Source organism: Microtus ochrogaster, unplaced genomic scaffold (genome assembly GCF_000317375.1).
Source record: "Microtus ochrogaster isolate Prairie Vole_2 unplaced genomic scaffold, MicOch1.0 UNK42, whole genome shotgun sequence".
NCBI lineage: Eukaryota > Metazoa > Chordata > Mammalia > Rodentia > Cricetidae > Microtus > Microtus ochrogaster.
In genome coordinates this window covers 792,015-807,949 of record NW_004949140.1, presented here as the reverse complement: position 1 = coordinate 807,949, position 15,935 = coordinate 792,015, and the positions used below count along the sequence as shown (strand labels likewise).

Here is a 15,935-nt window from a genome sequence, read left to right as displayed (position 1 = left end):
ACTGAGATGAACCTGGCACACAGGTTACACCATAAAAGATCTGATTAACAGCGCCCCCATACAGCAGAAAGCAGTTTGGAGAGAAAAAAACTGCACCCATGTTCCCAAATATTGTTTATAAATGTTCTTTTACATTTAAAGGAGGATATGATATAGATATGAATAATTTACATTGGTATAAATTTTGCTTTATTGGTATTAAGTTAAGGTCAATTTTGTTATATGTATATGTATTTCTGATCTTTATTAAGGTATTGTGATTGTGTAGTTCATTTAAAATGTAATGTATAATTAGTAAATATAGGTTATTAATGGATAATCATCTATAATAGTCAAGCTTGTAGTCGTGTTAGTTAGATTTTCTAGATGTGCATAGATATATTTCAGTTAGATAGGCATTCTTCATATCTTTCAAAGACTGCAGAATATGGCATTTAATGTTTTAATAACTTAGGGCTGTTCATGACAATGATACACGTCTGCTCCTGGCAGCACCAATCTACTTCAATAAGAAGATTGGCTCCTTAAGGAGTTGGTTAGCCATTTGGGCAAGAAACTGCTCTTGCCTGGACTGTTGCATAAACTAGACACAGAGAACCCACAGAGAGAGGACTGCTAAACTTGCCTAAAGGTGAGATGGTCTTTTGGGGTTCCTGATTCATTAAAGAGTCTGCGAGACATTCTGCAGGACATAGCAGAAAGTGACTGAACTGTCTTTGAATTTTCCTGCTTCATGGAAATGTCTGCTGGATATTATGGGCCTGTAGGCGGAAGATGGATGCCCCAACGGTACAAAAGAACTTTGGGTGGTTGTACAGGCAGCGAGATGTCTCTGTCATTTCTAGAGTTTGGAAGTTGCTTATTTCTTGTTTGCTTAGGTAATATTATATTCTTCTGGAATCTTGATGGAGTTGAAGAATGGTTAGCTATAGTTATAGTTTTCCTTAGTTGTGATAAAAGATAAAATAGATATAAGTACTGTAACTGTAATTCTTGCTTTTATAACTGTTTTGCTGTATGTAATTTTACTATGTTAAAGTGAAAGCCTTTCTTTTTTGTTTAAACAGAAAAAGGGGAAATGATGTAGGTGGGCCTTCAATCTATCTGTTGCTTTCATTGGTTAATTAATAAAGAAAACTGCTTGGCCTGATAGGGCAGAAATTAGATAGGCAGAGTAGACAGAACAGAATGCTGGGAAGAAGGGAAGTGAAGCAGATGCTATAGCTCTCCTCTCCAAGATGGACGCAGGTTAAGATCCTTCCTGGTAAGCCACCACCTCGTGGTGCTACACAGATTAATAAATATGGGTTAAAGCAAGATGTGAGAATTAGCCAATAAGAGGCTGAAACTAATGGGCCAGGCAGTGTTTAAAAGAATACAGTTTCCATGTAATTATTTCAGGTGTAAAGCTAGCAGGGTGGGGCGGGGTGCCAGGAACATAGCCCGCCACTCCTACTACAATAAAACAACATCTTTAAAGAGACAGTAAAAGTAATGTTTGTGCAACTCATTTAAAAATGTAATGTATGATTAAGAATTACAGACTAATCAATAGTCATCTAGAATATAGTCATGTTAGGTTTTCTAGATATACAGAGATATATTTTAGATAGATAGGTATTCTTCAGATCTTTCAAAGACCTACAAAACAAGGCATTTAAAAGGTTTTAAAAACTTAAACTTTTCTCAACAGTGAGACATGTCTGCTTCTGGGAGCACCGATTACTTCAGAGAGACTGATGGACATTAAGGAAATTCGTTATGTAATTTGCCTTCCATATGGCAAGGTTAGCCATCTGGGCAAGAAGCTACTCTTGCCTGGACTGCTTGATGGTATGCTGTATGAACTGGACATGCAGGACTCACAGAAAAGTGACTGTTAAACTTTCCAAAAGATGGGATTGCCCTTCAGGGTTCCTGTTTCACAGAAAAACTGCCAGACATTCTGCAGGATACAGAAGAAAGTGACTGACAAACTGCCAAGATAGGCAAAATAGTCTTTCAAATTTCCTGCTTCATGAAAAAGTCTGCCAGATACTATGGGCCTGTAGGCTGAACATGCATGCCCCAACATTGCAGAGGAACTTTGCGTGACTGTCTAGGCAGCAAGATGTCTCTGTTAATTCTAGAGTTTTGGAAGTTGTTGACAATGTATTTCCTGATTACTTAGGTAATATTATATCCTTCTGGGGTCTTTAAAGAGTTTTCCTCAGTTATGATAAAGGTTAAATTAGATATAAAGCTTTAGATACACAAAGATAGGATAGATGATAGAGTATTTTCCACATGTAAATGAACTAAATATTGTAACTATAATTCTTGCTTTATAGCTATTTTGTATATGTAATTTTACTATGTTAAAGTTAAACCCTTCTTTTTTAATTAGACAGAAGAGAGCAAATTATGTGGGATGTCCTTCTGTATATGTGTTGATTTATTGGTTGATGAATAATGCTACTTCAGTCTATGGCACGGCAGAATGCAGGCAGGCAAGAAATCCAAACAGAGATGTACGTAGAAAGTAGGCTGAGTCAGGGAGATGCCATGTAGTTGCTGAAGGAGAAAGACGCCAGCCAGAACCTTATCCGGTCAGTCACAACCTCATGGTGATGCACAGATTAATAAAAATGGGTTAATTCAAGATGTAAGAGCTAGCTAAAAATATGCTTGAGTCATTGGCCAAACTGTTATAATTAATATAGTTTCTGTGTGATTATTTAAGTCTGAGTGGCCGGGAAACAAACAAGCAGTCTCCACCTAAAGCCCTGGGCTTTGTGTGTGTGTGTGTGTGTGTGTGTGTGTGTGTTTGCTTGCATGCACATACACACGTTATTTGAAATTAAATAGCTCTTAATTTGAGGTTCTGGCTGTATCATTTCCTGACTCAAGTTCCCTAACCTCTTTAAGTCTCAAGCAATAATAGAGATGTTGATGTGGTGTTGCAAAGAATAAATAAGATGATCCATGAGAAGTGCTTGGCACAGTGCCTTTCACACAAGAAACCCCCCCCCCATGTTACTCCATATTCATGTTGGAGGTGAGATAATTGTCAGCTTCCCCATTGTATTAGCTAATAAACAATGTCATTGCTACTGTCACATGGCTCAATGGAAAGTGCTATGGAATATGAGTAGGGATCCCAGGCTCACATCTCAGCTTATCACCGATCAGCTCTGTGGCCTTGTCCAAGTCATCTTTCCTCTCTGAACCTCCCTTGTTTCATCTGAAATGGGCAGATAGCATCTTTCCTTTTATATCTTAAAGTCTTATAGAGAAAGCCAAGAGCTCTGTAAACTGCCAATTTCCATGTGATAATTGGAAGGTGTTGTTCCACTCTCCTCTGATTTATCACATGAACTTAACAAGGAATGCTCTAAGTTTCAGAGGCTTACTGATCAACATTAAGAGTGAATTAATTATGAAGAAAACTGCCAAAAATAACACAAGAATCGCGATTGAAGGAAGCAGCTGGGCGGCAATCTAAATGAACTCCAGTAGTTGAAATAATGGAAGAACTGAAAACAACCTAACCTACAACATGTGACCACAGAAACATTTACCCTTCAGTGGGACTGAGGCTGGGCTATTTAATCTTCTGTTCCTTTAACCCATTCCACCCTGTTCATAAGTGAGAAAATGTATTGGTCCTGTGTGCGTGATTTCTTTACCATACAATTCTTTTTCCTCTTAAAAGCAATACTGAAAAAGAAAGAGTTCCATCACTGCATTATGGCTGGAGATGGCCAAAGTTCTGGGGATGATGGGGTGCTGGGAAGCATTAGGCAAGGAGATCCTCTGGTTAAAATGTAAGGTGAATTATGCCCTGCTCAGTAGTAATATCTACTAGGGGATGTTTAGATTACTCTGCATGACAAACAATGCGATCAGACACAGTCACATGTCATATGTGACATCCTGAGATACCTGTTGGTAATCACTGCCTTTCTTGCTTAATGTAAAGACCTGGAGGCCCCATGCTAGAGTAGAGGCCTAAGTCGGGGTCGGGGGAGCGCCGAGTGGGCAAGGGGGGGGTGAGCGGTAATCCGGGAGGAAACTACGTGTTTTGCAGACTGGAGCTGAAACATACCAGGGACCCCACTCTCCAATGAAGGACTTGTGGGAGGAAGAAACTGCAGAGGCAGCTGCTTAAGCAAGCCTCCCATTTCCAACCCAGGGCACTCAGGGAAAGCAAGCCTGAGCACCTAGGGCAGTAATTGATGGCATGCATTTCCCCATTCCGCCAGCAGAGGGAAGCAGCTGAGAGAAGAAAAAGCCTGCAAATCGCTCCAAAAAGCAGAGATTTAGTCACTGTTTACTCTGACTTATCTAGGTGTTTTCTACTCTGTTTAGTTTTCTGCTCGTTGTTCTGTGAGAAGGAGATGGGGAAACATTTGGGGATAGGAGTTAGGGGCCAGAATGGGTAAGCAACCTATCTGCTTTAAGAATCTTCTACCCAGGCTGGTTTATTTCCCAATGCCTATGAGAGTCACTTCTTTAGAAACTGCTTGCTGCCAACTGCACGCCCCTTGGGTTACCATAGTAAAGTAACAAGTGTGGCGTCATGACAGGGCAGAGGCACTCCTGTCTGGGGATAATTAGGAAATACACTGTAATACCAAAGACTTCACTTCTAGGGGACAGCCCAATAACTACCTTATAGCAACCTGCCTCGACGCAGTTCGATTTGAGGGTCTGGGTTTTGTTTTTGAGACACAAACATCCACAAAAGGATTGATGACTAAACCAAGTGTGACACCTACAAGCAAAGGACAACATCTCAGCCTTGAACGGGAATGAAGCTCCGATACATGCTACACAACATGGATGAACTTCAAAACCAATACGCTTAAACAAAGAAGCTATCTACGAAGACCTCATAGTATTCATTCCACGCCTATCAAAGAGAAAACTAAAGACAGAGAAATTGAATTGGTGCTGTCAGGAGTTGATAGAAGAGAGGAAAGAGGGGCCACTGCTTCACAGCCTTCCATTTGGGAGCGTCAAACAAACTCTGGACCTAGATAGCGATGGTGGGCTTCATGACCCCACCAAATCATACTCTAAAATAGTTTGCATGATTCATTTTATGTGAACCACACTTTCCCACAATAAAAAATAGTTTCCAATCTAATCCTTCCACCAACTCAGACTGCCCATTCCAACCCATTTGATTTAGTGGTGCTCTCCAGAAAACAGTCATAACCTAATTTCATAAATTAATGATTTCCCATTCACTTACTATCAGTCTATGTTTTAACTTTAGTCAAACCTAATTTTGGTCTAACTTAATTTTTGACATCGGTAGCCAAAGGCTGCTTTTCTTTATGCAACCTTTTTTTTTTTTTAAGTCAGGGCCTTACAAATGCTAAGCAGGTATAATATCACTGGGCTACACGCCCAGATGCTTTTACAGGATCTTTTAGCAACAAAATAGCGTTGTTACAGCAGGCTACTTGGTTTTGGTATAAATTATGTTTCTGTTCACTTTTAGTTCCCAGTATTAATGGCTCCAAATTTTATTTTTTTATTTTTTAAATTTATTTATTTATTAAAGATTTCTGCCTCCTCCCCGCCACCGCCTCCCATTTCCCTCCCCCTTCCCCATCAAGTCCCCCTCCCTCGTCAGCTCGAAGAGCAATCAGGGTTCCTTGACCTGTAGGAAGTCCAAGAAACCCCCACTCCATCCAGGTCTAGTAAGGTGAGCATCCAAACTGCCTAGGCTCCCCCAAAGCCAGTACGTGCAGTAGGATCAAAAACCCATTGCCATTGTTCTTGAGTTCTCTGTAGTCCTCATTGTCCGCTATGTTTAGCAAGTCCGGTTTTATCCCATGCTTTTTCAGACCCAGGCCAGCTGGCCTTAGTTGGCTCCAAATTTTAAATCAATTTAAGTTCACAACAGTGAATTAAGATAAACACAAATTAATATGAGAATGGAGCTGTTAATATGATTACAATCTACTAATTTGCCAATTGTTAATAGATACTGTTTGGTTGGTAGATCCAAACATACAAAACACTTATGCATGTATGCCCACTAGTGTGCCAACTCCCTTTTATTATGGTAGACAGTTAGGAAATAATATTGTATTACTGAACCTCTGACTTTTTATTGAAAAAGTGTATAGTGGTATTCATTAAAGAATCTCTATTTTAGTTTTCATAAAACAACTGAACGTATCCACAAACTATTGTGTATTTCAGAAACAAGATCTTCCATTGTTTATGAGTTAAACTGGTGATTATTTGATTTGTAAAACTGAATGGAAAAGGTAAGCCATTTTTGATGCAAATCAAAAACCAAGAGCGGCAGTTTCTTTCCCAAAGTACCACTCTGGTTTGCCCCTGGAGTTGAGGCAGGGCAGTAGAAACTAGAACAAGAAATGATGCCTCTGATGGGTGGCCACCCTCAAACTTATCCCTGAGAGCAGAACTAAAATTCACCTTGCTCCATGTTGCTGAACGGTCTGCTGGAAAGTTCTTTGGGGAGCTCTTGGATATCTCGTCTCTGGCAAAGTCTTTTTCCAAGTCCTTCAAGTCTTTCTTAGCTTGGGTAACACTGGAAGAGACACTGAGTGTCCGTGAGCGCAGTGGTGGGATCTGTTAAAAGGAGAATTGAAGAGGTTTAAGCTTAGGCTTTTCTCCCCCACCCCCACCCCGGCTACTGGTGTCCTTTGTTCCTTAACCAGGTAAAAGACTGACAGGCCAAAAAGAAAAAAAAAATGACACATATAAAAAATGTCATAATAAAACCTAGCATTCTGTATTATTAATCAATTCTAATACAGGCTGGGAGATGACTCAGTAGCAAAGACGAGGATCTGAGTTTAAATCTCTAGAACTCATGTAAAAATTAGAATGGGTAGCAGAAGCCTCTGTAATGCCACTGCCTCGATGGCAAGATGGGAGTCAGAGATAGGAGAATCTCTGGAAAGTTGCAGGCCAGGTGGTCTGATGTATACAATAGAAAACAGCAAAGAACCCCTGGCTGAAACCAAGGGGGTTGAAAGGCAAGAATAGACACCTGAGGTTGTGAATTTGTCCTCTAACTACTACAAATGTGCCTTGAATGCGTGCACACCCACATACGTTGAGTGTGTGTGTGTGTGTGTGTGTGTGTGTGTATACATGTGTTTGAATGTGAGCAATGCCCGTGGAGTCTCTGTAGATCAGTGTCTAAGCTGAAAGTGCTGTGTGGTAGTTTGAATAAGAATGGCCGCCACAGGCTCAAATTTGGGATGCTTAGTCATCGGGATGTGTGTGTATACATATATGTGTGTATGTGTGTAGACATGAATTATCTACATGTATGTATACCTTTATTTATGTATGTATATATAAATATGTGTGTATATAAAATAACAACTGAGAAATAGGTTCAAGAAGGAATCTCCTGCCTCCTTGCCTTCACATCTAATACCCACTGAAATCAACCACCAGCAGTCTTGGGTTTGCCTCTGGGTTTCTACACACTTTTGCCAATCCCCAAACAAAGTCAGAAGTATGTTTAATTAAAGCCAGAGTCTTGGTTTTAGGCCCTTCTGCATTCTCTCTAGAAATCTTGCTTCATTCTGATCTTTCTTTGAATCTTGGCCATGTCTTTGGAGCCTAGTGCTTTGGAGCCTAGTGCTTTGGAGCCATGTCTTTGGAGCCTAGTGCTTACAGAAGCAAATCTTTATGATCTGAGATTGACTTCCACACTATATATAATCTCTAGTCCTTTTACTCCAAGAATCTTCTGGCCTGGATCTTAACAATATTCACTTCTTGTCTTCATATAATTAAGGTCGATCTTTCTGGGAATGCTAAAGAAAAATCTAGAGATTCATGCTCAGCAAGCCTGTATCATTGAGACTAGATATAAATAAATAAAATCTAAAACCTTTAGTTCTTGGGTTTTTGGAGACCTTTCCCTATGGTGAGATACCAGCTCAGCCTAGATACAGGAAGGAGGGCCTTGGTCCTGCCTCAACTTGATCTGCCAGGCTTTGTTGACTTCCTATGGGAAGCCTTATCCTCTCTGAAGAGTGAGTGTGAGGTGTGGGAGAGGTGGGAGAAAGTTGGGGAGGAAGAAAACAGAGGGGGAAACGGTGGTTAGTATGTAAAATGAATTTTAAAAATAAATAAATAAATCTTTAAAAAATAAAATGTATAGTTCAATCTTTAATTTTATAAAAAAAAGATAAAAATGGTCTCTTTGCAGGGTAGACTAATTTCAGACCAATGACCATGATACAAGAGGACCATGGCCAGGCAAGTGCATCATGGTTATTAGACTATAGATTTTAAATTTTATTTATCTATTTGTTCATCTGTTGTGGGAAATCAAAGCGAGAGCCTCTCACTGGTGCTTAGCAAGACTGTACCATCTGCAGTTTGCCTCACCCGATCCTATGAACTGGGCTACAATAACTCATGGTTCTTTATTCTTCAGAGTTAACATTTCTTGCTTCTGTCTAAGGGTCTACATACCTCAGGACATAGAGCCTCCAGACATTAGCCAAAGAAAAATGGACACAGTAGAGATTTGCCAAGATTTTGCTCCTGGATAACTCCTGGCTAGGGTTTTTGGTGCTCCTTTATTGCTACCAGTCTTTACTGGGAACTTAGGAACTAAGACTAAATCAACTATTGCTACAATCAACCATCCCTAAGCCCAGGTCTAATGAAAATATTTACAAATGACGACAAATAACTTTCACTAATGGATGATAAAATGCCAGGCAGTGAGAAATCTCCGCGGGCGTATCTCATTTAAAAATCACGGTTCTTAGAAGTGTTTGCTAGTATGAGCTCCATTATCTAGGTGGGGGAAATGAGATTTGAGAATAGATGTAACTGATCATAGTTATACCACTTACAAGGCAAGTATTTGAAATCTCTTGCCAAATTGATAGCTTGTGTTCTTACCCACTATGCACTTTTGTTTCCCCACCAGCAATAAGTGCCAGAGATGGGAGGTCCCATACTGAAGGCCATGTTTAGGAAGCTGAAAGGCAACAGGCAGAGCCAATGGTCTATTTGCTCCATTTAGAAGGACTGCAGAAGGCTGCAGAGATGGCTCAGTGGTTAAGAGCACTGATTGTTCTTCCAGAGGACCTGGGTTCAATTCCTAGCACCCACATGGCAGCTCACAACTGTCTATAATTCCAGTTTCAGGGGACCCGACACCCATGGCAAAATACAAATACATGTAAAATAAATATAAAAAAAAAGAAAGAAGAACTGCAGAAAGAGGGTTGGGGCCTGAGAGCAGTAAGAAAAGTGTTTCTTACAGGGTTTTTTAAATGCTAAACTCAACGGCATGAAGATGCTATTAACAGAGTATCACATCTTAACTGTTTGTAATCAAATAAGGAAAGCCCCGTCTAAGCACACACATTCTCAGCGCATCAGAGAGGGCATCGGGTGAATGTCTGGAAAGGAAGAAAATTGGCTTCATTTTCGTATTGGGGACAAAAGTGGATACCTGGATTTCCCCTCTCACACTCTTTAGATGCTGCGAAGGTCATTTATGACCCACTAAGAACCCTGCTCTGGGGCTGGAGGGATTGCTCGGCGATCAGGATCCACATCAGGCAGCTCACAACAGTCTGCAACTCCAGTTCCAGAGGAATGCAACCCCTCTGACCACTGTGGGCAATTGTACTAATGTGTACATACCCCCACACACATATAGATAGACTTTTTTTACATTTAAAAACTAACCCAAACTCTTCAAGGGACCCGGACACTGAACAATTCTATACTTCTACCGGGATCTCTGGAGCACTGCATGTCAGGAGCCTTGATTATTTTAGTTTTGTGTATGTATGTGTGTTCTGTGTTTTGAGACAAGGTCTCAGAACATACTCTGGGGCAATCTGAAATTCACTGTGTAGAAGAAACAAGTCTTGAACTTATGATCCTCCGGCCTCAGCATCATAAATGCTTATATTATAGAAACGTGACAGCCACCTTGCCGGGCATCTGGGACCCTTGCCACCAATTAACCTTCATGAAGTACAGCCATCTTGGCACTTGAAGGGAGTTTTCTACCCAGAGGTTAAAATGGTCATTGAGGATCTATTGTCACCTAACCTAGTTGGCATCACACACACACACACACACACACACACACACACACACACACCTTGACACAAGCCAGAGTTATCTGGAAAGAGAAACCTCAAATGAGAAAATGCTTTATCAGATTGCCTGTAGACAAGTCTATGGGGAATTGATCACTTCTTGATAGAGGAGGGCCCAGCCCATTGTGGGCAGTGCCACCCCTGGGCAGGTGATCCTGGGTGGGGTAAGAAAGCAGGCTGAGAAAGCCACGCAGAGCAAGCCAGTAACCTATGTTCCTCCGTGTCCTCTGCTTCAGTTCCTGCCCCCTTGCTCCTGCCTTGACTTCCTGCCCTAGCTTCCCTCAGTGATGGATTGTTTACCTGGAAGTAGAAGATGAAATAAACCATTTCCTCCCCCCAAGTTGTTTTTGTCATGGTCTTTATCACAGTAATAGGGGAAAAAAATCACTAATGCAGCGCCCTCTGCTGTCCCTGGACATGTTTGACAGGAAGAGGCCTGAAGGATCAGGCAGGCCCAATCAACGCATGAGATGTAGGCCCACACTGGTCATTTAAGGATGTGGCCCAGAACCCAGCAAATATGTCAAAATATCAGAACAACCCAAAGGTTATGAATCTCATCAGTAAACTGTCAGCCAAGTTGGGAGGTCAAGCATAATGTCAAACAGAGCCCTTGCTGAATGAAGAGCAGCTTAGCTCGCTCACTGGATGTTGCAATAATACAAACCAGTGTACCTCTGACCTCATCAGGAGAGCTGGGGTGCTTCAAAGACTATCCCTACCCTTCTGCATCAAATGCGCCTGAAGCATTTTACAGTGGTTTGCCATTAGGGTCTTCATTCAGATAATGTTTTCCTACTAGGAATTATAAACACTTTTCAACCTTAAACATATTTTTTTAAAAATTTAGGGGGTATTAATTCCTCCATTTTTCTTTACTAGTCTTTTGGGGGTTTTCCTTTGAATTACTGGCCAAGCAAGCTGAATATGGCCAACTTACTGCTTTCATGAATGGAAATAAAGATTTGTTAGTGGGAAGCAAGTAAAACCCATTTAAGTTGATTTGAGTTGGAGAAAAAAAAAAGAAAACTTGCTTTTGAACTATTGTGGTTTTTCCCATCCCTTCATCATGACAAATAAAGCTCCTATAACATTTCCTTGCATTCTTCTCAAAAAATAGTCTTGGTTTTTAACTGAATGTCTGTACTGTTAATGTCTGAAAGTCTACTACTACAGGGGGGAAAGAGTACAGAGGCCAGGAACTAGGCTGTTTGGTTCCAAATATAAGAAACAACCTGTAACACTTGCCATGGCCAAGAACGGGTAGAGAGTGTAACTGCGGACATGCAAAAGCTGGTGTTGCCATTTCAGACTGGATATTAGAAAGTACAGGAGAAGAGGCTTTCCCTAATGTGCTGCGAGAAGGCAACACTCCAGTGACACTAGGGACCCCCACCCCAGAGCCATGCCCTCTGCTGATCTCCTCAGTGCTGTCTTCCCTACCCTTCAAGATTAAAGCACCCAGCACAATTTTCACACACTTCATAAGCCAGAGCCAGTCACCTGAAGCCTCAAACAGATGTGACAAAAATAAACTCAACTTCTTTTTTGCCAAATACAAAAATCATATCAAAACAGCTTTCCAGTGGGGCATGGTCTCCTTGCGCAGCTTCCCCAGTTTCAAAGGGATGCTCAGGCAGAAACCCACCCATAAACAAGAAACAAGCTGCTAAAAATTGATGCCCTGGCATTCAATCCAACTCCATGGAGAGCACTCCTGGATCAGAGTTCTAGAAGTATCTGGCTGAGGAATGGTTGCATCTTATAAGTTTAGGATAATTTTTTCTGGGACTGTTAAGAGTGCTCCCATATCTGGGCAGATATGAAGAATTAGAGAATCTTCAGAAGTGAGGTATAGGGAGCCAATGGATTTTGAGGTTAATACACCTTAAATACATTTCTAAGTCAACAATGTACTAGCTGGGTGAATCATTTATTTTAAAAATATTTATTAGATGGGTTTATATTCCTTTTATATTGTGAGAATTTTGCCTGTATGTATGTCTGTGCACCACGTCCCTGGTGTCCATGGAGGCCAGAGGAAGGAATTGGATTCCCTGTAACTGGAGTTACAGACAGTTATAAGCTATTGTGGGGTACTGGGAATCAAACCTAGGTTCTCTGAAAGAGTGCTTTTAACCACTGAACCATACTTCCAGCTCCTTTAATAACTTATTTAAACTTTCAGACTCTTCACTCAATCCCCATAAGCAAATTTTTGAGGGAGTTATCAATGCTGTACATTGTAGATGAGCAAAGGAAGGCTCAGAGAAGTTAAGGTCTTACGGTCACAGCCACTAAGTTGCAGGACAAGAATTCAAGCATAGATTTATGTAGTTATTTTATCGAAATGGCCCCCATAGGCTCATAGGGAGTAGCACTATTAGGAGGTGTGCCCTTGTTGAAATAGGTGTAATCTTGTTGGAGGAGGTGTGGCTTTGTTAGAGGAAATATGACATTTGGGGTGGGTTTTGAGGTTTCAGATGCTCAAGCCAAACCTAGTTTCACTCTCATCCCGCTGCCTGCCAATCCAGATGTCCAACTCTCAACTCCCTCTCTAGCACCATGCCTGCCAGCCTGCTGCTATGCTAATAATGGACTAAACTTCTGAGCTGTAAGCCAGCTCCAGTTAAATGTTTTCCTTTAAAAGAGTTGTCATGATCATGGTGTCTCTGCACAGCAATAGAAACCCTCAGACAGAAGTTGGTACCAGGTACTGGGGTATTGCTGTGATGGGCCTGACTGTACTTCTGTTAAGAATGTGGGCTTTGAGACTTTGGATTAAAAGAAACATCTGAATGCTTTAAGTGGGCCTTAATGGGCCAAACTAGTAGGAGCATGAAACACAGTGGTGCTGAGGGTGTTGTGAACTGTGGGGGCCTGGCACATGAGGTTTCAGAGAAGAATATTAGTAGGTTGCCTTGGTGAAGAATGAGGCTGTTTTCTGCCCTTGTTAAAAAAAAATCTGTCTGTAGCTAAATTAAAGAATTATAGATTAACAGCTTTGGCAGAGAACATTTTCAAACAATTTAGGATTAACTGTCTTGTGTGGTTATTAGTGGCAAGTCCTATGCAGATCTATAATGAAAACGAGCAAGCTGAACAAGGAAAATTACAAAATGGACAATTGGAAGAGAAAATGGGCACCAGGAAGTGTAAACAGATTAAAGAAAAGCCTGATGCTAAGTGGAATTAAGGGAGTGGTGACCTCAGAGCAAGATCCCACCCAGCTAAGCTTCCAATTTGTGAAAGGTAGTGAGAGAAAAGTTTAGGGCCAGGTGTGGTGGTGCACACCTTTAATCCCAGCACTCAAAAGGCAAAAGCGGTCAAATGTCCAAGTGCAAGGTCAGCCTGGTCTGTCTACAGCACTAGTTCCAGGAAAGTCAATATTAGGCTGTGAAAGAAACCACTGAAAACAAAAGCTGGTGAAAATATATTTGAACAAGGGGGTCCTGTTCAGCCCCAGCAAGGAGCAGAACTTGGCAGCTTCAGCCACACTGTTCTGGCTTTAGGGTCAAGAATAGAAGAAATGAATTGTGGAATCTCCCTACACAGCTAAAGAAAGCTTCTGAGGCTAGGTATGTGGCAGGGTGTCCCTGTATGGAGGCCCAGAGACACCACTGTGTGAAGCTGTGAAGGTAAAGCCTGAATTGCCTTGAAGACCCCCAAATCTTGGAGATGCTGGAACTATGGGATACCTGCTAAACAGAGCTGATAACAGGAAGTGGAACCAGCCCAAGAGAGAAAAGTGTGTTGCAGTCAACAAAGCTGAAAAGAGTTGAAGATCTGAGGAACACTTTGACACCAGACATGGAGATGCAGAGTTTGGAGTTTGCCCAGCGTGTTTTTGGTCTTGCTTTGGTCCAGGATTTTCTCATTTATGTTCCTTTTCCTACATTTTGAAACTGTAATGTATGCCCTGTGCTATTATGCATTAGAAGTATGTGATCTGCTTTTTTATTTTGATTTTACAAGGAATTACAGGTAAGAGATTGCATGAGTCTCAGAAGAGACTTTGAACTTCAAACTTCTAAACAATGCCGGCACTGTTATAGACAATGGGGACTTTTGAAATTGGACTATGACATGGCTACGAGTATATAGGGGCCAAGGAGTGGAATGTGCTGGTTTGAATGAAAATGGCTCCCATAGGCACACAAGGAATGGCAAAGTTAGGAGGTGTGGCCTTGTTGGAGTAGGTATGGCCTTATTGGAGGAAGTATGTCACTATGGGGGAAGGCTTTGAGGTCTTATATGTTCAAACTATGCCCAGTATGGCACACAGCCTCTTCTGATGCTGCCTGTGGATCAAGATATAGAAGTTTTTCATCTTTTTCTCCAACACCATGTCTACTTGCATGCTGTCATGTTTGCTGCCATGACCAATAATGGACTAAACCTCTGAGATTATAAGTCATCCCCAGTTAAATGTTTTCCTTTAAGAGTTTTCATGGTCACAGTATCTCTTCACAACAATAGAAATTCTGACTAGAACAATCTGTCTATCTGACTTAGCTGCCCATGCTCCATACATTTCCATGGTATTACCTCAGCAACCTTGGAGCCTGAGACCCAGAGTTCACTTTTGGGACCACAGAGGCCCACAGATCTACTCAAAGCTCCAAGGACATCAGTTCCTGTCACTCTAGGCAGAGTTCGGGAAATAGGAAATCTCTGTGGGAGAGAGAAAAAAGCTTGAGTTTGGTATGTTAGCACATAGTGAACACCCACTATCAAAATAATGATAGTATCCTTGTAGTGTCTTAAGTACACTAACAGGAGCCACCACTCTGTATTGGCCATGTTACATGAGTACACACCTATTTAAATATTGGATTATTTGATGTTTAAGATATTGTTGTGAGGTAAAATTAACTTTTGAGCAGGATTAAATTTCTCTCTCCTTTGAGGAGGATATGATAGAGAAATAGTGTCGAATTAGACTGAGGTCAAGTTCATCATTACCTCCTGTGGTCTGCTTCTCTGGGACTCTAGAGACAGGAGCAGTTTGCTTCCCCGTTTCTCAGGCTCAGATTCCAAAAAGAAGACACTGTCATGGGATATGGACTTGGTTCCCAAGCTACTCTTAGGCCTACATGGAAAGAAAAAGTCTTTTAAAAGCAGTCCAAGATTAAGAATCAAAGTACAAGATATTTTCATGATATAGATACAAGAGACAGAGCAGAAAGAATGCAGAGACGCATATATATTGAACCATAAATCAGTCTGTGAGATGGGGAGTGAGAATACAAAAATACAAAGACCAAGATACACAACTGTAACATATGTGCAGATGACCTAGGTTAATTCCATGCAGGCTTCCTGATTGTCGATTCAGTCTCTGTGAGTCCCTGCGAGCCCAGGTTAGTTGATTCTGTGGGATTTCTTGTGATGCCTTTGACCCCCACTTCTACAGGATTCCCCAAGTTCTGCCTAATGTTTGGTTTTGGGTCTCTGAATCTGTTTCTATCAGTTTCTGGCTGAAGTCACATAAATATAAATATGTCATTTCCCTGCTATAGATTATGCTTATTGTTAAAAATAAAGCTGTTTAGCAGGCAGACCCTGGGGACCGGTGCAGTGGCGGACGACGTGCAGGGGCCACAGGCGCTGGGGACCAGCGCACAACACCGAGAGCAGATCGCCCCACTACAATTAAATCAAAGAGGTAGGCCTTTGGTTGGCGAGGTCCTTAGCAAAAGAGGAGCCGGGTCCTGTTCCTGAAGACCCTTTTGAGGGGTGAGAGGGATCGTGGCCCCCTCAGGAAACAGAGCCAGGAAACAGAGCCAGGGCATTTTGTAAGAAGAG

General features: G+C 41.4%; 1 protein-coding gene across 1 annotated transcript in view; it reads right to left on the bottom strand.

Moving 5' to 3' along the window:
• Kiaa1210 (KIAA1210 ortholog) overlaps nt 1-15,935 on the bottom strand; it is a 135,497-nt gene that overhangs the window by 25,208 nt on the left and 94,354 nt on the right. The window contains exons 3-5 of the mRNA XM_026790136.1: nt 15,093-15,219; nt 14,676-14,801; nt 6,442-6,597 (exon numbers count right to left, since the gene is read on the bottom strand). Coding sequence (XP_026645937.1) covers nt 6,442-6,597; nt 14,676-14,801; nt 15,093-15,219 — 409 coding nt within the window. The remainder of the gene's footprint in view (nt 1-6,441; nt 6,598-14,675; nt 14,802-15,092; nt 15,220-15,935) is intronic.